The 23,445-nt window shown below is 45.5% G+C and overlaps 1 protein-coding gene across 1 annotated transcript in view; it reads right to left on the bottom strand.

Moving 5' to 3' along the window:
* Positions 1-23,445, bottom strand: part of RNF17 (ring finger protein 17) — a 1,084,608-nt gene that overhangs the window by 503,190 nt on the left and 557,973 nt on the right. Inside the window, exons 20-22 of the mRNA XM_029603155.1 lie at positions 22,436-22,642; positions 16,293-16,443; positions 15,358-15,476 (exon numbers count right to left, since the gene is read on the bottom strand). Of these exons, the coding sequence (XP_029459015.1) occupies positions 15,358-15,476; positions 16,293-16,443; positions 22,436-22,642 (477 nt within the window). The remainder of the gene's footprint in view (positions 1-15,357; positions 15,477-16,292; positions 16,444-22,435; positions 22,643-23,445) is intronic.

The following is a 23,445-nucleotide window of genomic DNA, read 5'->3' as shown; positions in this document are numbered from 1 at the left end:
TGGGCGCATCGGTAAAAAATGGACATGGTCGTGACTGGGTGAAACAAAATGGCTGAAAGTCTAGCAATAGCAGTGGGCTGTGATGGCCAGTGGGCATCGAGACACCGTCACAAAGGGAGAATCAACCACAAAAGGAAACTTACCAAAACACCGAAAACCCTGACTGGGGACACCACAGGAAGGCACCAAGAGGGACCTGGTGACGGACTGAAGAGAAAAATTATGAAAAAATGCAAAAAAAAAATATTTTTTCAAAAGGCAAGAAGCCAAGTTTTGAGCTCAATCAAACCACGAGGCTCACATCTCCACGGAAAAAAAAAAAAAGACTGAAGAGGGACCCCACATGGACGTGTGGTATAGGGCATGCTGGGCATGCTCAGTGTGCCTAGTCAAAGGTCTAGAAACTGTGACATAAGTTTCCATATTGGGCTCCATCTGATGATGTCACCCACGTGTGAAGACTACCATCCTTCTTGTCCTCTGAGAAATGTAAGTACTAAAGCAACTATTCTGTACTGTATGGAGAGAAGCTCAGCAAGTATCAAGTACTAAGAGTGAGGGCTGTTATATGACACCCTCCCCCTATAAGAAAAATGACAAAGGATCAGCCACTGAGCCTTTATCATTTTTATTTTGGGAGGCAAGTAGAGGTGGGAGCAGAATGGACAGAAAGCAACAGGAGGTGGTGTGGGAGCAAGGAGGAGAGGTTAGCAGCAGGGATAGGAGAGGAGGGAGGCCAAAAGAAGAGGAGGGGGGATGGAGCAAGAGATGAAATGAAAAGAGAGTAGAGATAGAGGGGGGATGTGGGGAGCTGAAGGGGGAATGAGGGAGAGATGTTTGGTGCTGAATAAAGGAGAAGAGGGGGATGGGGACAGAGCAAGAGGGAGTGCGGCTAGGGAGAGAAGTGGAATGCTAAAGGAAAAGGGGCTTGGGATAGAAGTGAGATGCTGAAAGGGAGGCTGGAAAGAGAAGGTAATGGTTGACAACTATTATATTTGCAAGTGAATAAAAACGCTAGAACTCTCAAGACAAGTTGGGTTAGTGCAGCAGGCTATGTGGACATTTTCTCTAGGTCCCCAGGGTCAGATGTGTCACATTAGTGTCTGTGGCTATTTAGATCAGCGGTTCTCAACCGGTGTGTCGCGACACACCAGTGTGTCGCCAAGCACCGGCTGGTGTGTCGCGTGCTCCCGGTCTCTCCCGCTGCTGTTTCTTCCCTGCTGCCGTTGCCGCCGGGCTATCAGCATGTTCAAGCCCAATGGGAACGGCAGCAGTGCTAAAAGAAGCTGTGGCACCCGTGGCTGGCCTTTTCTTCTTCCCGCGCCTGCCCCCCCCCCCCCCGTGACAGGAAGTGATACGCGGTGCGCGGGAAGAAGAAAGAGCCGTGCCGCGTGATAAAGTAGCAGCGGCTGCTGCAGCATCGGCCCCCGAGCAATTGAAGCAGCTGGTAATCGGGAAAGGAGACAGCAGCATGAGCCTCCCGCGGTCGATGGAATTCTTCCTTCTTGGCCTGCGGGGACTGGAGGAGGCTGCTGCAGCTACCATTTGGGGGGGGGGGGGGAGGAGGAAGTGAGTGAGAGAAAGAGAGAGAAGCAGCCAGCCAGCCAGTGTATGAGAGAATGTGTGTGTGATTGACAGCCTGTGTGTAAGTGAGAGAATGTATTTGATCGAGAGCATGTGTGTGATTGAGAGAAACTGGTCAGAGAGATGATGTATGTGTATATGTGTGAGACAATGAAAGTGACTGCTCAAGGAGATGACTGATGTGTATGTGAGTGTGAGACAGGGATGTGACTGATGTGTGTGTGTGAGAAAGAGAGAAAAAGCATGGAAGTGAGAAATCTGGGTATGTGAGAAAGTATGGGAGTAAGAAGCCTGGTGTTGTGGGGGTGAATGTGAAAGAAAGCACGGGAGTGAGAAGCCTGATTATGTGAGAGAGAGCATGGGAGTGGGAAGCCTGTGTGTGTGTGCGCATGTATGAGAGAGAGACTGGTTGGTAAGGTGACGGTGTGACTGGTGTGTATGTGAATGTGAGAGAGAGAGAGAATGTGATTCAGGGAATGAGAAGCCTGTGCACGTGGAGAGCGAGCATGGAAATGAGAGAGAGACTGGTGTGTGTGTGTGTGTGTGTGTGTAACAGAGAGAAAGTGATTATGGGAATGAGAAGCCTGTGCATGTGAAGAGAGTGAGCATGGGAGTGAGAACCTGGGTGTGTGTGAGACACAGCATGGGAGTGAGAAGCCTGTATATCTGAACGAGAACATGGGAGTGGGAAGCCTGTGTGTGTGTGTGTGTGTGTGTGTGTGTGTATATATGCATGAGAGAGATCAGGTGACTGGTTGTGTGTGTTTGTGTATGTGTGTGAGAGAAAGAAAGTGATTATGGGAATGAGAAGCCTGTGCATGTGGAGAGAACAAGCATGGGAGTGAGAGACTGGTGAGTGTGTGTGAGAAAGAGAAAGTGATTATGAGAGTGATAAGCCCATATATGTAAGTGGAACACGGGAGTGGGAAGCCTGTATGTGTGTATGGCATGAGAGAAACTGTTCAGGAAGGTGACTGGTGTGTGTGTCAAAGACTGTTTGGGAGATGATTGGTGTGTGAGAGACAGAAACTGGTCATGGGGGCATGACTAGTATGGTGTGTGTATGAGAGACATGGGCACTAAGGAAGAGGACCATGAGTATAGAGCTTAGCCACTACTGCTGCTTCTGGTGTGTGCTACAGCCTGCATGGAAGAGGTGTAGGAGAGCTGCTGGAGGGAGTAAGTAAAGATGGCTTTTTAAGTTTATTTTTCTTGATTGACTGCCATTTTAATTATTTAATATTATGTGATGTGTCTGCTTTTTTTGAAATATTTTATTGGTGTTTGGAGAATTTTTAATAGTTTTTATGAGTTTAATTGTTGGATGTTATTCTGTTCATAGTTGTGAAACATTTATTCTGCTTATTAGTATAGTTTTACAATTATTTCTGTGTGGGGATCTATAGCTGCTTGCTAGTTCTGTTTTCCTAATAAGAGGTGTATTGGTTTTTAGGACCTGATTTAATATTTGTAGTGTTGCCTTTTCATAGATAGGGTTGCTCCTGTTTGAGTGTATTCCATAATACAGGTGTAACTGTGTGCGGATTAGTTTATGTGCATTACTACAGATCCTGGGAGTATGTTAGGTCGGTTCTGTGTCTGTTACCGAGATGAGATATTTTACTAGCATGTAAGAGTTTTATCAGTCTTATTTGTTGTGTTTTCTCAAGAGGACATGCATTGCTGGTAAACTGCTGTCTTTTCATAAGTAGGGCTATTGAGCCTGGAAGTAGAAGGAGTTTGAGTTGCTGTTACTGAGATGATACCAGAACTAGAATATCTTTTTTGTAGGGTGAGTTGTATGGGGAATGTCATAATTCTTCTTTACATCCATTACTGCGGGTCAGGGGGGTTCCCGTGGATGCAAACTGTACTTTTACATCTAGCCCTGTGACGATCATGGGTCAGTGTGTCACGCATGTGAGAATCATCTGTCAGGTGTGTCCCGACAGAAAAAAGGTTGAGAACCACTGATTTAGATTATTACAAAGTTTTGTAGTTAGACCTGGGAAGGGATGAGTGCCAGATATATTAATAGGGAATAATATATTGTATTTACCTATATGAGATGAAGATATAGTGAAGAAGATACCAAAAGCAGTTTTCAATAAAGCAGAGTTGCTTACCTGTAACAGGTGTTCTCACAGGACAGCAGGATGTCAGTCCTGCTGTCCTGTGAGAACACCGGTTACATGGAGCCCAATCAAGGAACACTTTTGTGTTATGTTTAAATACTTGGCGAACTGACTAAATTGAGTAGTATTGTATTTCCTGTTTGTTCCGCTCTGTTTGCTTGTCCTCTCCCATATTTCCTTTATTATGGTACATGGATTTAAAATTGAATTGAAATTTCTTTTTTTTTGCCTGTAATTGTACCGCATTACCCTAGCAAGATTGTAAGCTTGTAATAATTTGTTAAAATCTTGAAAATAAAAAAATCAAAATAAATAAATAAATAAATAAATATATATAAGAGCAAACGGAAGTGAACGGAGGTGCGCTACTGATGTTGCCATGGCCCTGACAGTGTGCTTTTACACGGTCTTGCAGCGGAATGCTTACTTGCTGATAGCAAAAAGAAATGCATTCCGCCAGCCAGGAGGAGAGGGCCTGCTTTCCCACAGGATTTACCAATTTGATGGTTATCATAAGAGACAAACAATTGAGTGGATTTCCTGTAGGTCGACGTGCGGTCCAGATAGAAAGCTAGAGCACGTTTGCAGTCCAGAGAATGCAGAGCCTGCTCTCCTGGGTTCGAATGGGGCCTGGGGAAAAAGGTAGGTAGGCTAATAGATTGGTTAATATGAAATTCCGACACTACCTTCAGCAAAAATTTAGGGTGCGTGCAGAGCACTACCTTGTCGTGCAGAATTTCAGTGTAAGGCGGGTAGGTAACTAATGCCTGGAATTCACTAACTCTGCGAGCGGACGTGATCGCCAGAAGAAAAACTACCTTCCAGGTGAGATAGCTGAGATCACAGGAGGGAGAGGCTCAAACAGAGGTTTCATGAGCCATCCCAAAACCAAATTAAAGACCCAAGGAGGGCAGGAGGCTGCAGTGGAGGTTTTAAATGGAGCAAGCCTCTCATGAACTGTGATATTAAGGGTTGTGTTGAAATGGAGACATCTCCTATACCCTTATTGTACACAGACACTGCACTAACATGCACTCTGTTAGAGGAAGTTTTTAGGCCTGAGAGGTGCCAGAGATAGTCTAGGAACCTCGCAGTGGAACATGTGAAGGGGTCTATGGACATGGAAGTGCGCCAGACTGTAAACCTCTTCCATTTAGAGCGATAAGACCTTATCACTGAAGGCTTTTGTGAAGCCACCAGGACTCGGGAAGGTTAAGAGGTTGGAGTATTAACCTTTCAACATCCAGGCATCAGAGACAGAGCCTGGAGGTTGGGGTGACGGAGGTACCCTTCGTTCTGAGTTATTAGAAGGGGATCCTTCCCCAGAGAAATGTGCCGGCGTACTGATAGGTCCTGGAGGATTGGAAACACACCTGGCGTGGCCAGTGGAGAGCTATCAGGATCATTATAATCCCTTGTCCTGCCAGAGCTTCACAAGAGTGAAACTCTATTCAACACTCAAAACGAAAATACTACGCCAATAAAATAAATGGGCTGCAATACAACCCCAAGGCTCTTTTCTCTATGGTCGCTAACCTTACTTCTCCCATACACACACAACAATCAGCTACACCCTCCACAAACCGCTGTAATGAATTAGCGCAATTTTTCAAAAACAAAGTATCGTCCATCACAGCTCAATTTTCACACAAGAACCTCAATATCTCTCTTCCCACCATCAACTCCCCTAGCTCCCTTTATTCTTTTGAGTCCTCATCTTCCCTGGAAGTAGAAAGCATACTTAAGAAAATGAAACCTTCCACTCACCCCTCTGAAACTATCCCCTCTAAACTCCTACTTTCTATACACAATGTGATCGCCAAACCCCTCTCAAATATTCTTAACTGTTCCCTAGAACATGGCATTGTCCCCAATGCTCTGAAACAAGCCATAGTGAAACCACTCCTCAAAAAACCCAACCTTGACCCCACCACCCTCTCTAATTACAGACCAGTGTCCAACCTACCCCTACTAGCTAAAGTGCTTGAAAAGCTCGTGAACACACGCCTATCTGATCACCTGGAACAAAATAACATCTTCCCTCCAACCCAATATGGTTTCAGGAAGCACTTAAGTACTGAAACCTTGCTCCTCTCCTTACACGATACCCTTATCAAAGGAACTGACTCAGGATCATCCTATCTTATCGCATTACTTGACATCTCAGCTGCGTTTGACACAGTTAATCATGATGTCCTCCTCAGCATACTCAGAAATATTGGGGTCACTGGCAAGGCCATTGATTGGATTCAATCATATCTCCAAAATCGTACTTTCACTGTCACTATGAACAATAATGAATCTGACCCCATCAGTCTCCCCCAAGGTGTTCCCCAAGGTTCCTCACTCTCATCTACCTTATTTAACATTTACATGCTCCCCCTTACTACGCTCCTCACTAATCTACACATCAAGCATTTTATTTATGCTGATGATGTACAAATCATTTTCCCCTTCTCGGACACCATCCAAACGGCTCTACACAGCTGGGAATCCTGTCTTTCCTCTATCAACCAGCTCCTAAAGGACATGCACCTAGCGCTTAACTCCAACAAAACTGAGCTTTTAGTCATATCGAATAAGCAGCCACTCCCGGTCATCCCCCCTGCCTACTCTGCTACTAACTTCCCACCTCACACTCGCAACCTAGGAGTTATTATTGATAATCACCTCTCTTTCAAACCATTCATCAAATCCATTATAAAGGACTGCTACTTTAAACTGCAAACAATAAAGAAGCTCAGACCCTTGCTACATTTCAATGATTTCCGTACAGTCCTTCAAGCTATTATCTTTTCAAAGATTGACTACTGTAATGCGCTCTTACTTGGCATTCCCGCAATTCACACTAGACCACTCCAACTTCTACAAAATGCCGCCGCTCGCATCCTGTCAAACACAAAGAAAAGAGATCACATCACCCCCGCACTTATGGAACTACACTGGCTCCCTATACAGTCACGAATTCTTTATAAAACTCTCTCAATCATACACAAAAGTCTATTAAACTCCAACCTCAACTGGCTCAACCCCCCCCTCATACCCCGTACCTCCAAGAGACCTACACGCCCAGCACTCCAAGGAACACTCCAAGCCCAATCTATTAAATCCTTTAAGCTTTCCTCCACTATTAACAGAGCTTTTTCTCTGGCCGGCCCCACGATATGGAACTCTATGCCCCATGATATTCGCACTGAGACCTATACCCCCACTTTCAAAAAGAAACTTAAAACCTGGCTCTTCCAACAAGCTTACTCCATCACACCCCCTATTACATAACTCCCCCTCCGACCCTTACCCTTACTCGGATTTCCTGATATGACCACCTCTATGCTTGTCGATTTGGTACTGTGCACTAATTCTGTATATAGTTTTTGATGTAAATAGTTTTGATGTAAGGGCTCCCCCCTAATTTCAATTATATGTTTCCTAGTTCAGTATATTATCTGTTTTATGTAAGGGCCCCGCCCAATGGTTTTGTGTTCACTGTAAACCGATGCGATGTGCGAACGGTCATCGGTATAAAAGAAACGTTAAATAAATAAATAAATAAATAAAGAGTCTTTGAAATGAGAAGAAGTGGAGGGTATGCATAAAGGAGACCGCTGACCAGGAAAGGGCGAAGGCATCTCTTGGTTGCGAGTGGTGACTGCGAATGAGAGAGCAGAAGTGGTCTACTTTGTGGTTCTGGACCGACGCAAAGAGGTCTATGCGAGGGTAACCCCAGCGTTGTAATATTGTGTCTGCTATGGTGGGGTTGAGAGAGCACTTGTGTGGATGGAAAGTGCGACTCAGCCTGTCTGCCAAAAGATTGTCCACTCCCGGCAAGTAGGTTGCTTTGAGATCCATCAAGTGGAAAAGGGCCCATGCCCATATCTGTGCAGCTTCCTGACACAGGAGGTAGGAGCCTGTTCCCACTTCTTTGTTATGTACCACATCGCAACCTGATTGTCGGTTTGAATCAGGATGGCTTTGTTTGATAGGCAATCCTTAAAAGCCTTGAGGGCATATCTGATTACCCGTAGCTCCAGGAAATTTATCTGGTGTTTGGCTTCCTTTGGAGACCAGGTTCCCTGAGTCTGCAGGTCGCCTACATGTGCACTCCACCCTAGGATGGATGTGTCTGTTAAGGTAATTTGAGGTTCTGGAGCCTGAAATGGAAGGCCTTGAACGAGACTGGAGTGGTGCATCCACCTGGCTAGTGACAAACGGAGCTGTTTGGTAACCTGGATAATGCTGGACACTGGCTGACAAGTTTGAATCCACTGGTATTTTAAGTTCCACTGCATCACTCTCATGGCTAGATGAGCCATTAGAGTGACATCCACCGAGGACGCCATGTGACCCAGCAGTATAAGGAAGTGACGAGCAGTTGAAGATACTCGAGTCTGTAGGTGATGCGCCAGAGTTGCTATGGTGAAAGTGCGATCCTGGAGGAGGAAGGCTTTCTCCTGTATAGTGTTTAGGTCGGCCCCCATAAAGGAAAGGGTTTGGGATGGAACTCTTGGATTCGGGATAGTTGATTAGAAACCCTAAGGAGATCAGGGTGTGGATAGTGAGACGCAGGGAGGCTAATGCGTCCTGCTAAATCGGAGCCCTCAACCAATCGTCGAGATAAGGGTAGACAAGCACACCCTGATTCCTGAGGAAGGCTATGACCACTACCAGGCACTTGGTGAATACTTGTGGAGCAGACGCTAGACCGAATGGTAGTACACGGTACTGGAAGTGACTAGGGCAGACCAGGAATCACAGGTACTTGCGATGAAATGGATAAATTGAGATGTGTGTGTAAGTGTTTTGGAGATGTAGAGAGCATAGCCAATCTCCTCTTTGTAGAAGAGGAAAGAGAGTCCAAGGTTACCATTTTGAATTTTTCTCTCTGCAAATATTTGTTTAGGGTGCGGAGGTCCAGTATCGGGCGCACACCACCTGACTTTTTTGGTATTAGAAAATACCAGGAATAAAACCCAGGGGCACTGGTTCTATTGCTTGGGATTTGAGGAGGGATGGGACCTACTGTTCGAGCAAGTGAGAGTAGTCAGACGTCCCCACGTCAGCTGAGGTGGAGAGTCTGCTGGAACAGTCAGGAAATTTAGGTGGTAACCCTGAGTGACCACTGCATGTCCCCACTGGTCAGTGGTGACTGTATGCCAAATGCTGATGAAGTGGCAGAGCCGACCGCCATGGATGGAAGAGGAGGTTGGCTTACACTCTTCTAGGAAGGCGTCAAAACCCTGACGCTGGTCCAGGCTGAGAAGCTGGCTGAGACCTTTGAGGCAGAGTCTGCCTGGATTGATCTTCTTGGTAAGGTCTGGAAGGGAGTCTTCTAGAAGCCGGAGGATAAAATTTTCTTGGCTTGTAGGCCGGCCACTTAGAGTCACGCCTGAAAGTTCTCTTAGGAGCAGAAGAAAACTCAGACGGCACAGAAGAAAGCTGGCGCAGGGTTTCATGGTGGTCTTTCAACTGCATCGCGGTCTCTCGGATCTTTTCCCCAAAGAGATTATCACCCACACAGGGTAGATCTACTAATCTGTCTTGGACCTCTGGTCTTAAGTCCGAGGATTTGAGCCAGGCACATCTTCTTGCAATAATCCCCACTGCAGACACTCTAGAGGCAGTGTCAAAGATGATATACGCAGCGCAGACCTCATGCTTTCCAGCATCCAGACCTTTTTATGCCAGAGTATGAAGTTGAGCCTGGAGTTGCTCTGGTAAAGAATCAGAGAAATCCTGGATCTTCTTAAAAAGGTCTGTTAGACTGGGTCATGTAAAACTGGTGGGAGGCAATGCAAGATATGAGCATTGAGCCATGGAAGACACGCCTGCCAAAAGCATCCAGGGATTTCTGTTCCTTTCCCTGGAGGAATGAGGTTTTGAATGTCGTGCCTTCTTCTGGGCTGATTCAACAACAAAGTGATTATTATTTATTATTTTTATATACTGACATTCGATCAGAGATATAACATTGGTTTACATTCAGGTACTGTGGGTATTTTCCTATCCCCATAGGGCTTACAATCTAAGTTCTGTACCTGAGGCGATGAAGGGTAAAAAGACTTGCCCAAGGTCACTCAGGGCCATATTTAGTTGGTTACTTAGAGTGAGGGGAGGTTAGTTCAAGTGATGGTTTTAAAATACGGTGGATTTTTATACAGTGGTTATGACACAAGGAGACTATATACAAGGTTATATACAAAGGTTAAACACCAGAGTTGTATGTCGAGGATTATTACAAGGGCTCTGAAATATGCCCTAGGGTTGTGCGCCGATGAATGTATAAAGGGGTTTCATTTCTTTAGTTTAGTAATTCATTTATGCATTTACTAAGGCGTCATGGGATAATGAGTCAAAGACTGCGTGTGACAAGGGTCGTATGGGAAGTATGGTGCTGCGATGAAGGTGGTGAGGGGATAGGGTCATTGGGGGAAGGCTTGGCGGAAGAGTCAAGTTTTTAGGAGTATTTTTTGAAGAGCTGTGTTGAGGGTTCCGATCTGAGTTGTGCTGGAAGGTTGTTCCAAAGTGAGGGTCCGGCAATGGACAGTCCGCGTTCTCTTGTTGAGGATAGATTTATTTAAGATTTTTTTATATACCGGTGTTAGAGTGTACATCACATCGGTTTACATTATAACAGTAGCTTGGAAAATACATTAAACAGGGAAATAATAAGGCATGGGCCATGTGAACGAATAGAGAGGCATAGAAATATAGAGTAACTGGCAGAAATGTTCAGAACCTAAGAAGATAAGGTTCAGATGTGCTTTTGTTGTGGGGATATGGAGCAGACTGGTGTTAGAGGATCGGAGATTTCGTTTCAGTGTGTGGTATTGTAGGGGTGCGCTTAACCAATTTAATTTGTTGTTGTGGAGAGACTTATGAATGAGTGATAGGACCTTGTGTTGTATTCGGAAGCAGATGGGTAACCAGGGGGGTCCTTGACTATTGGAGTGATGTGGTCCGACTTCTGTTTGTGAGGGATCTTGCTGCTGCATTTTTAAGTACCTGTAGGGGTCTGATTGTGGTGATCCAACTGTGACTTTTGGAACCCAGGAGCTGACTGCACAAGATAGGTGGCATCTGTCTTGCGATTGACAGGTGGAACCGAACCTGGGTGTTCCCAGTTTCTCTTCAGGAGATCAAACAGGATTTCCTGAATAGGTATAGACATGATTTCCTTAGGAGCATCTAGAAATTGGAGTACTTACATCATCTTGTGAAGTTGAAAAGGAATGGTTTCAGACATTTCCTTGATGAAATTAATAAAAGACAGATCTTCTGGTGGAGAACGTCATCTTTCATCTGGGGGAGAGTGCTCTGATGGTAGATCATCTGTATCTTGGGACGAATCATCGGTCCAAGGACCATAGGGCTGATCTCCAGCACCTAGTGGGTCTCCAGCAGGGAGAAATGGTGCTAATCCTGAAGGACCAGGTCTAGGCATCGGTGGCATCGGAGGTGGCACAGACGGCATCGATGGAGACATCGAAGGGGTTGGTAACATCAATGGATGAGTTGGTGGTAAAATCCCAGACGGTGGAATGGGTATCAGTGTTTCCTCATCATCCGATGATAATGGAATCTGTGTGGAAGGCACCGGACCCACCGGTGCTCTCGGTTCCATCGGTGGAAGAGCACCGATCAATGCATCCAGTCTACCCAGTAGCGGTGTGAGCGCTACGGGAATCGGATCAGTGACAGGCTAGGGGACTGGTACCGGCATCGATGGAGGTTGGAAGCCCTGAAGTGCTTTACCGATGGCCTCTTGGATCATCCAATCCAATTCCTCACAGAAGCCTGGGGCATGGAACCCTGGCTCCGGAGTATGAGGCAGCACTGGCGTAGCCGGAGGGTCCACTGGTGAAGGTGGAATTGCAGATCCCGGCACCACTGAAGGTGGGGAACGCATTGGTGACCCGGTCACAGAAGAGGATGGGGCCTTTTCTGGATGGGGCTTCTTTGTCGGTGGCTCTGTCGACGTCGATGCCGAGGGCTTGCCTGGATCGGCGGACTGAGCCTTGCGATGACTGTGTCGATGTCTTTCACGATGATCTCCCTCGGTCCTTTTCTTGAGGCGGCAAGGAGGAAATCATCGATGCCAGTCGAGCAGCAGCGGTGTCCCGGTGCTGGCGAGAGGTCGATGGCACCGGCTCGAAGTCGAAGCTATTAATGGAGTCGGGGTTTTTTTAACTGAAAGAGAAACTATTTTCTTTAAACAAGCCTTGCGGCCCTTCGGTGTCATTTGGGCACATTTGGTGCAAATTAGGACATCATGGTCGGACCCCAAACACATAACAGACCGTGTGCGGGTCAGTGTTGGACATTGTTTGAGTACAGTCGGGGCACCGACGAAAACAAGACGCCATGACTCCGACAAAAATTTAGCCAGTAGGCCCCGAAGGGATAACTCGACGAGAATAGACCGCAACAAGGGTAAACCCTTACCTTTCGACCGTGGAGTATGGATATCGATAGGGGGACCCCAATGGGGTAGAATTTTTTGAAAAGTTCTGTGAGGAAAATTCCTGTCAGGAATCTCAAGAGAGCTCCTTAACCCACGTGGCTACTGCTGCGTGGAAAAAAGAAGACTGAAGGGGGACCCCTGCTGGATGCAGGGTCAGTGCATTGCTGGGCATGCCCAGTAGGTGACAAAGTGTTCCGTGATTGGGCTCTATCCTGATGTCGTCACCCATGCGAGGACTACCATCCTCATCTTGTAAGATATCACTCTGACAGCTGAGCTATATCCTTAGCAATGTGAAAAGGAATAACTGGGCAAGCTGGATGGCCAATTGATCTGTCATCTGTGTGATTTTTTCCTTTAAAGGATAACGAATAGGAAAAATGAATCCAAACTAGGTCTTCAGTTTTAAGCAGGGAAGTGCTCCTTAAGTTTTAACATAGCAGTTTCTTTCATAGTAACATAGTGATGATGGCAGATAAAGAACAAATGGTCCATCTAGTCTGCCCAGCAAGATGCTTAACGATTGTAAGTGCTGCTCCATGCATGTTACTCCGAAGCCTTCTGCTAAGAGTAGTAATTGCTGCTCCATGAAGATTACCTCATGTCTTATTAACAGTAGTAACTACCACACCATTCAGGTTACCACATGCACGCTTTTCATTTTCAACCTCCAGCCTTTACAGAGCCACAGTATTTATCTCATGCCCTTTTGAACTGTTTAATTTCCATCTTCACCACTTCTTCCAAAAGGGTATTCTAAGTATCCATCACACTCTCTGTGAAAAGTATTTCCTGATGTTGGTTCTGAGTCATCTCCCTTGACTTTCAAATTGACTTCTAGATCTAAAATTCTAGATCTAAAATTCTTACACGTCTACCCCCTAACCCCGCACCCACAGACCCACTACCGATTGACAACACCACCAACCTCGACTCCCTTGGCACTACCTCTGTGAAAGAAGTTGAATCCATACTAAAAAAAGATGCGACCATCCACTCATACCGCAGACACCATCCCATCAAAAATCCTCCTCTCCATCCCCTCTGCTATTGCAAAACCTATAGCAGAAATCATAAACTGCTCCTTCACCTCCGGGAAAGTCCCCGACCCACTTAAACTCGCCATCGTGAAGCCACTACTAAAGAAACCCACCCTCGACCACAATGACCCTGCAAATTACAGGCCCATTTCCAATCTGCCCTTCATATCTAAAATCATGGAGAAAGTGGCTAACACCCAACTCTCCGATTTCCTAGAAGAAAACAATATCCTACACCCCACTCAATATGGTTTTTGTAAAGACCGAAGCACCGAAAAACTCCTACTCGCAATAACTGATACCATCCTTAAAGGCATGGACCACGGCCAATCATACATACTTGCCCTTCTTGATATCTCAGCCGCCTTCGATACCGTGAATCATCAAATCCTAATATCTCGATTAGCAGAGATAGGCATCTCAAACACAGCCTTATCCTGGTTCTCCTCATACCTAGACCACCGTCACTACTTAGTCAAGCTTGATAAATTTGAATCCGCACACATTCCCCTCACACAAGGGGTACCCCAAGGCTCCTCTCTTTCCTCCACCCTCTTCAATATATACTTACTCCCTCTCTGCCACCTCCTCTCTAAACTAGGACTAAAATTCTTCTTGTACGCAGACGACGTACAAATACTTATTCCAATTAAAAAATCCATCAGCGAAACCCTCCAACACTGGGAAATATGCCTGACATCCATTAATTGTCTCCTCTCCAATCTCCACCTAGCACTCAACACCTCGAAAACTGAAATCCTCATCCTAGCTAACCAACCCCTCAACTCAATCCACCATATGATTCTCAACGCCTCACAAGTACACGCACTACCGCCCAGTGTCAGAGATTTAGGAGTAACCCTAGACAATCAACTCAGCTTCAAACCCCACATTAAATCACTTCTAAAAAGGGGGCTTCTATAAACTACAAATCCTCAAAAAACTGAAGCCCCTTCTCCACGCCCATGACTTCCGCACGGTTATGCAAACCACCATACTAACCAAACTCGACTATTGCAACTCCCTCCTCCTAGGCCTCCCTGCCTCTACCATCAAACCACTCCAAATCCTCCAAAATGCCATGGCAAGAATTTTAACAAACACCAGAAAAACTGAACACATCACTCCCATACTCCAAGATCTCCATTGGCTCCCCATCACCTTCCGTTCCCAATATAAAACACTCACCATCCTCCACAACACATTATACAACAACAATTCACCCTGGCTTGAAGACATGCCTCGATTCCGTCAAGCTAATCGCCCCACTAGAAACTCCCTTGCTGGCACTCTCCAAACTCCCTCACTTAAAATTGGGCACCTCACCGCCACCAGGGATAGAGCCTTCTCCATAGCGGGCCCTACCCTCTGGAATTCCCTACCCGTCAGACTCCGCTTAGAACCGTCCCTGAGCCATTTCAAAAAAGGAATCAAGACATGGCTCTTTAAACAAGCATACCCCAATCCCACCCAATCCTAACCTATTTTCTCCTTGATCCTCCTCAGTCCCGTCCCAGCCTATAACCTTTTCCCTGACCTCAATCCACCATTCCAGTACCCTCCCCGCTCCCTCCCCTTCCCCCTTCCCCACACCCCCCTGCCTACCATCCCCACTCCCTCCCCGGCTCCCTCCCCCATTGCCCACTGTACCCCCGCCCTCCCTCCCCCCTACTCCGCCCCTCCACCCCCTCTTCTCCTCACTCCCCCTCCCTCCTTCCCCACCCTCCCCCCATCACCAGCCTCTTATCGCTCTTGCACGCTCCTGTATTACTGTACTACTTGCACCTGTATTAATGTATATATCCTCATATACTAAGTGTATCAAGTGCACATGCCACGTAACATTGTATATTAGTTCATTTGCATATATAATCCTAATCCAATGCAAATAGTTGTAACGCTGCCTGTTGACTCTCCTCTCCTATACTTATGTATATCTTCCAGTTACCCCCTCCCCTGTTCATTGTAATTTCCTTTCTCAGTTTTTTGTAAACCGACATGATGTGTCCTACGAATGCCGGTATAAAAAAGTTTCTAAATAAATAAATAAAGTATACATAGACATTTCCAGGTGATTTTAAGAATTAGAAGAAATACAATCATCCTGTTATTTTAGAATCTGAGATGAAAGGGTTACCTTATATCCATCAAGGAACACTCCAAAGATAGTTTTCCAATCATGTTCAGACTATCCTTCAGTAATCTTAAATGGCACACATTCACTATTTCTTGAATGCCATAATCATAACATATTACCTGTAAATAAAATTGTGTATTTTTATTGCACTTTGATAAGAAGAGAACCCTAAACAATGCAGAGGGGGATAAAGATGTCAAGACAAAATCTATTTCTTTGACTAAAGAATCTGGTTCTAGTGACATTTAGAGACAGCTCAAAGCTTCTTTTCCATTCTGTCCCTATGGGAAAAGACCTTGATGAATCATATTTGAAAAGTTTCAAAAAAGCACATTTAATATCAAAGCTAGCAATTTCTAGCATTTATGTTATCATTCAGCCATTTTCAAATATCCTGATCTTGATTTGGAAGATAAATATATAAAGTTGCTTGGCATTAACTTCTCTCTGCCAGCACAAATTCCATGCCAGAATAATGATATCTGTATAGCAATGGGATCACTCCTAGACAGATTAGAAAGTCAAATGAATTAACAGCATAAGTACAGGATGCAAAAATTCACTAAACAGAATTTAAAAAAAATTATTTAAGACCCCTGAAGTACAGTCTTCTTTAGCTCCTGTCATCGGAGAGGACACATTCATTGTTAGTACCCAGGTATGAACACCAACCATCTGTGCCCTCCCTAAACTCATTTAATTATCCAGCCATAAAATAAGATCAGTTCTACTTTCAAGTTCCAATTTTATCAATGTCTAGCGATTGTTAGATAAAATGGTGTGTGTACAATACAAGACAAGTAATGGAAACACAAATGTGCTTTTACCAAAATACACAATTTGATCAAAGCATCAAACAATGGCTGGAAATTAGTTAATATTCCTCCATGAATGATTTATACTATGACAATTAAATTAAAGAAATTGAAACATACCTCAACAAAAGTTTCTGAAACAATTTTGATGATTTGTCCTCGTCGCCACTGTTTCAGGATCGGTATTTCAACAGCACAAAACATACCTATTTCCCACCTGATTGTTTCAGGCTTTGATTTTTTATAAGTTTCAGCCATTTTGTCCTGCAAACTAAAATTCCATGAATTGAAATTTCCAATAAAAACTAGGAAATGTCACACTTAAAAAGTATGCAAAACAGAGAAGACAAATGCTCATTCTGAGAAGATAAAAACAATGTTAATTGAATGAGATGCTGTGCTTGATTACATGCTATACTACAAATCATGGTGACAGATTTGAGAAATAAAGGGATGGAAATGCATAGGAATGTGGATGGAAATTTTCTGTTTTATTATTGGGGCTTTAAAAAAATGTTCATTTTATGGCGATTTTTTAATTTGATTTAAGTTTAGGAAATAATACTTGTTGCTTCCTGCAACAAATGAGATGAAAGGTTTTGGGCATTTGTTGTTACGAGCGCGTCCTCCACGCTGCTGAAGAACCGAGGGTTTGGAGGTCTTGGGTTCTGTTGCGGGCGCGAGGAGCACGATCGCCTCTAGAGCAGGTGGTGTGAGCCCTTGGGCCACTCGAGACTCAGGGAGGAGCCCCAAGCCACACCATGGTAGGTGAGCCGGTGCAAGCATGGAGAGCTAGACGAGGCAAGGCTGAAGCAAGGACGATAGAACAAGGTCTGACCCTCAACCGGACCTGCACGCCCATGGCAACCAGCAACGCAATGTTGATTGATGAACGGTCCTCCGACTGTTCCAAGTCCTTTCGGCCCTGCCGCTGGGTAACAGCATTGGGCGGCAGGCCGGACAGAGGACGAGGGCAGACAGAGTCCTTAGAACACAGAAGACATCACAGACGAGGGCTGAAGCGAAGACATTGGCACTGTCTCTCAGGGCGCCCTACACAGCCAGCACGGCTGGACTGGTCACGGACCACCCTGTCCTACAGCCGCAGGAGCGGGACGCGCACAGGGAAGAGGAAGAGGTGGGTTACTGCACTCCTGGCAGCCTAAGGCAGGTTGCTGCACTCCTGGCAGCCTAAAGCAAGCAGGAACTGGATCAGGAACAAACATCAGGAACATCTGGAACAAACACCAAGGCAACAGGCAGAGACAGGACAGGGAGCCGTCAAGACAAGCGAGACCACGGAGGACCTGGATTGGTCTGAAGACACAGGCAACTGTGGAACCCAATCCGAAGGCCCCCAGGAACTGAAGTGAAAGTCCTTTTATACTGCTGCATGCAGGCGACTCCCTGGTAGGAGTTCACCTGGACCGCCCCTCGCTGGCCCTATAACTGAGGTGGAGAGCCGCGGGCCGGCCCCTGGGGAAAAGGGCGTGGCCGGAACCAGGAAGTCCAAGCAAACACAAGCAAGCCACAGGCAGGCCTCAGGAGCAGCTAGGCCTCCCAGGCCCTGGAGCAAATCCTGGATGGTACAAAGGCGAGGCCCTGGCTTCGCAGCGGCCTCCAGAGGAAGGTGAGATACCCTCCTGTAGCGCAGCAACAGGAGGGATCGTAACAGTACCCCCCCCCCTCAAGGGGTCCCCCCCTTCAGAAGGACAAGAAACAGAAGGCAAGCAAAGAAAACAAACAAGCAAGCAAGCAAGCACACACCACCAACAACAAAGCAACAGTACAACCACTGAAGGCACGACGAGGGACCAAGGAGCACGAGACCGAGCGAACAGAGACCGCGGGAACACGAGACCGAGCGAACGGAGACCGCGGGAACACGAGACCGAGCGAACGGAGACCGCGGGAACACGAGACCGAGCGACAACACCCAACACAAAAGAGGGAGCAAGGGAACAGAGAGCAAGGGAGCCCAAGAGCGAAGGAGCAGAGAGCAAGGGAGCGGAGAGCAAGGGAGCCCAAGAGCGAAAGAGCAAGGAGCAAGAGAGCGGAAAGCGATGGAGCGAAGAGCGAAAGAGTGAAGAGGGAGAGACAGGAAGCGAGGGAACAAAACGCGGGAACGAGGAGGACGGGCACCCACAAGCGGGAAACAAGCGGGAACAAAACAGAACAAACAAAGGACAGACAGAGAACAGCACAGACGAGCAACAAGCGGGAAAACAGCACAGACGAGCGCACCCACACACAGCACAAACAAGCGCACCCACACACAGCACAAACAAGCGCACCCACACACAGCACAAACAAGCGCACCCACACACAGCACAAACAAGCGCACCCAGAGAAACAACAGAAATGAGCAAAAGCAAGACCACAGCAAGAAAAGAGCAAAGGCAGGACCACAGCAGAAACGAGCAAAAGCAGGACCACAGCAGAAACGAGCAAAGGCAGGAAACAAGGGGGGGGGGGGGCAGGGCGGGAGCAAACTACAGCAACATCAAGAGGAGCGCAGGCGCCTCCTGCATGTCGTAGATCTCCATCCTGGGAACAAGGAGCAGAGGGCCTGGGTGCAGGCGCCTCCTGCGGGTCGTGGAACCCAGACAGCTGGCGCCTCCAGCAGGTTGTAATCAGTGGCAGAAGCTGGCGCCTCCAGCAGGTCGTGAGACGAAAACCAAGAAGAAGAAAAAGAAAAAATCCTGGGACCAAACAAGTCCATCACAAGCACAGCTCACCGAGCTCATGGCCTTCGGATTCTGTTATGAGCGCGTCCTCCACGTTGCTGAACAGAGGGTTTGGAGGCCTTCGGATTCTGTTATGAGCACGTCCTCCACGCTGCTGAAGAACCAAGGGCTTAGAGGCCTCTGGTTCTGTTGTGGGCGCGAGGAGCACGGTCGCATCTAGAGCAGGTGGTGTGAGCCCTTGGGCCACGGCGAGACTCAGGGAGGAGCCCCAAGCCACACCGTGGGAGGTGAGCCGGTGCAAGCATGGAGAGCTAGATGAGGCAAGGCTGAAGCAAGGATGATAGAACAAGGTCTGACCCTCAACCGGACCTGCACGCCCATGGCAAACAACAACGCAATGTTGATTGATGAACGGTCCTCTGACTGTTCCAAGCCCTTTCGGACCTGCCACTGGGTAACGGCATTGGGCAGCAGGCCGGACAGAGGACGAGGGCAGACAGAGTCCTTAGAACACAGAAGACATCGCAGGCGAGGGCTGAAGCGAAGACATCGCAGGCGAGGGCTGAAGCAAAGACATCGCAGGCGAGGGCTGAAGCGAGGACATCATAGACGAGGGCTGGGAAGGAAGACATTGGCACTGTCTCTCAGGGCGCCCTACACAGCCAGCACGGCTGGACTGGTCACGGACCACCCTGTCCTACAGCCGCAGGAGTGGGACGAGCACAGGGAAGAGGAAGTGGTGGGTTACTGCACTCCTGGCAGTCTAAGGCAGGTTGCTGCACTCCTGGCAGCCTAAAGCAAGCAGGAACATCAGGAACTGGATCAGGAACTGGATCAGGAACAAACATCAGGAACATCCGGAACAATCATCAAGGCAACAGGCAGAGACAGGACAGGGAGCCGTCAAGACAAGCGAGACCATGGAGGACCTGGATTGGTCTGATGACACAGGCAACTGTGGAACCCAATCCGAAGGCCCCCAGGAACTGAAGTGAAAGTCCTTTTATACTGCTGCATGCAGGCGACTCCCTGGGAGGAGTTCACCTGGACCGCCCCTTGCTGGCCCTATAAATGAGGTGGAGAGCCGCAGGCTGCCCCTAGGGAGAAGGGCGTGGCCGGAACCAGGAAGTCCAAGAAAACACAAGCAAGTCACAGGCAGGCCTCAGGAACAGCTAGGCCTCCCAGGCCCTGGAGCAAATCCTGGATGGTACATAGGCGAGGCCCTGGCTTTGTAGCGGCCTCCAGAGGAAGGTGAGATACCTCCTGTAGCGCAGCAACAGGGGGGATCGTAACATTTGTTTCATGAAAAATCAAACCTAAATAAAAATGCTTTGGTTCATACTACCTCTCTCTTTTAAATGAATGTGCATCCCTAAAAATGAGAAACCTGGCTAAAGTAGGAAGGGTTTTCCAACTTGCTTAGAAGGTAGGCTACTCCTTTACCTCACTGGTAGAGTACCAGAAGGTTGCAAATTCAAATCCCAAAACTAATGGGTAGAAAAGTAGGCTCTGGAACACTGAATGATATAGCTTCCCACTTATTTCGATAGTCAACTAAACACTTGCAGCACTGCTCCTTTTTACGAGAAAAGCTAGGGCAACGAGAATAGCTATATATGAAAGCAACTGAGACAACTCCAAAAGTTATGCAAGTCATATTCACAAACAGATTGATTATTGCAAAAAGAAAAAAATGTTTCTGAGTTGAACTGTCCATTTAACAAGTAAAATATGATAACTACACTCTGTCACTATTCTGACCACTAGATTAAAGAGCTGATTGAAATGCAAAAGAATGGTGAGAAGTGGAAACCTTTTATAATGGCACTACAGTTCACAAGTTTAAAATCTGTGCTAATTGAACTACCTTTTACGTGCTACCATGTGTTCAATAACCAGTTTGAATTTGCAGTCATCTAGATACAAACCAAGTAATGTAACAAGTAAAAGCAGCACCTCCTCTAGCTGAACTAAGACACCCACATATCTATAAAAGGCCTACACCCCCTTTATCATTTTTCACATTTTGTGTGGTATGGCAGACTTGCACGCTTTTTATGTGAGGTTTCTTCCCCTTACTCATCTACACGCCATACCCCACATCTTTTATGGCAAAAAGTCTTCCATTTTATTGTGGGACAAAGCATATGTATGTAAGCAAACCTGAAATCCAGCAATTGTTCAACTACATCTCACTCAGTTAATACCTATTAGAAACAACTTTCACAGTAATTATAGCTGAGATTCTGTTGGGATAGGTCTCCAACTTTACACACCTATATTTGTCAATATTTACAAAACTGTTCAAGCTGTGTCAAGCTCTTTGGTAAGCACAGAACAGCAGTCTTCAGTCATGCCACAGATTTTCAACTGGACTAAGATCTGGGATCTGATTCAGCCCATTCCAGAATATTTACTTTTTTTCCCTTAGCTAATCCAGTGTAGCTCTGGCTGTGGGTCACTATCATGACAAAAGGTAAATGTACATCCCAGCTTCAGTTTACTTGCAGAGGGCAGGCAAGTCATCATTTTCTCCATTCATTGTCACTTGTATCCTGACACATGCCACAGTCCTTATCGATGAGAAACATCCCCATAACACAATGCTACTACCACCATGCTTCACAGGAGAGATGGTGAACTATGAGGTGCTGGGTTTTTGCCAAATATAACTCCTCCTTGCCACCCTACCATAAAGGCAAGATTTGTGGAATGCTTAGGATATTTTCATCACATGCACACTTGACCATTCTTGGTCATTGAAGCCTGTAGCTCTTTCAAATTTGTTTGTCTGTTGGTTGCCTCCTTGATCAGTTTCCCTGCTCAGTCATCCAGTTTGAAGGAATGGCCTGATGTAGGCAGGGTCTTAACTGGTGCCATATATCTCTTCCATTTCTTATTAACTATCTTGACCATGCTCCAAGAGATACTCAAGGACTTTGCAATTCTTATATACCCATCCTCAGATCTATGCCTTTCCACAATGATGTCCAGAGATCTTTTGACACCAATTTGATCCTAGTTGGGTCTTTGCTTTGAAATTGCACTACTCGCCAAGAGAGCCAGCATGATATTCTGAATTTATTCCATCATTCTAAGAATCAGTACAATTTTAACACTGATGGGGCTAATTTACTTGGTGCTGTTTTTGAAGATGACTGTATACACCAGAGCTTTAAGTATTTAGGATTGCTACAGAAGAACAAAGGGGATGGGGGATTGGACAGTTATCCAACCAAGCTATTACATGTTTCTAAACTACTTCATTTTCTAAAGAATTTTACATTAAATATATTTTACACCTGGCAGTTGTGAGGTAGGATCTGTAGATACATGGAATACTGGTTTAATGCAAGCTATAAGGCAACAAAAGGTGAACATTTTAGAAAGGGGATGTACACTTTGTATAGCCATTGTATCTACTTTATCACAGCAGTTTAATTTTTTATTACACCGCATTTTACAGCTAAAACCCTATTTCACTGCCTTAAACTATTAACTGTAACAATGAAAAAACATGCATCTATTTAATATGAATTAAAAATTGTATTAGAAAAGGTTATTCTCAGCATATACCTTTTAAGCAGATGCCCAGATGACAACCACTGAACCGAGATTTTGGAGGGGGATGATACATAGCTAACTCGAACTTCTAGCTCTTCTTTACTGTGTGTGAAATCCATATCCTCTTCAAAGTTCAAAGATGAGAAATCAGGTGTTTGGTCTATTGTCATGTCCAGAGCTGGGTCCCATATTTCATTGTAAGGCAAATATGGTGCCTCTCTTACAAAATTTGAAAACAAAAGTGTATTGATACCACATTACTGAGAAATTCTGAAGTCTCTCCAACATAGAGCATTAGTAATCAGAAAACAAAATACTAGCATATAATCATGAAATAAAAGAAAAATGTTCCCTAGAAATCTAAAGGCTTCTAAGAAAAAGAAGCATGTAAAAATAGAACATGAATAAGCACAACAGCAGCAGCTGAGAAAAATGAGATTTTATGCTGTTTAACATTTCTTGATATATACATATCACATAGAAACACAGAAATGATGGCAGAAAAGGACCAAATGGTACATCCAGTCTGCACAGCAAGCTTATGGTACACATGTAAAAAAAATTAGTGTTTTTCTTTAACAAGTTCCAAATAAATTAAAACAAACATTTTTCTCTGTTACATAAATCCTTAAAAGGCTTCTTGTTTTAATTCAAATAGTTGTTTAAAGTATAACCTACTTTATATTTTCTTATAAAGGATAGAGGTTTTAGATTTAAAAAAAACCTTCCAATGAATTGTGCATTTCAACAGTGTGATATAGCACTACATCCTGAAACAGATATGTCAATTAAAAAGCAAAGGGAACACACACTGCACCCTGTTTTGGTCATCAACAAAATCTGTTATTTTTACATTTTTACCTATATATAGCCAGAAATTCAAGAAAAAATTAAAAATATTTTCTCCTGGTTTTAGAGCTTTGAGCCAAAACACATTTTCATATATTTTTTTTAGTTATTTTGTTTTAGTCATTTTTTTTATTTTCTATTTATGCATTTTAAACAAATTACAAGATATCAAT

The sequence above is a fragment of the Rhinatrema bivittatum genome, chromosome 5 (assembly GCF_901001135.1).
Source record: "Rhinatrema bivittatum chromosome 5, aRhiBiv1.1, whole genome shotgun sequence".
Taxonomy (NCBI): Eukaryota; Metazoa; Chordata; class Amphibia; order Gymnophiona; family Rhinatrematidae; genus Rhinatrema; species Rhinatrema bivittatum.
This window is presented reverse-complemented; position numbering and strand designations above follow the sequence as displayed.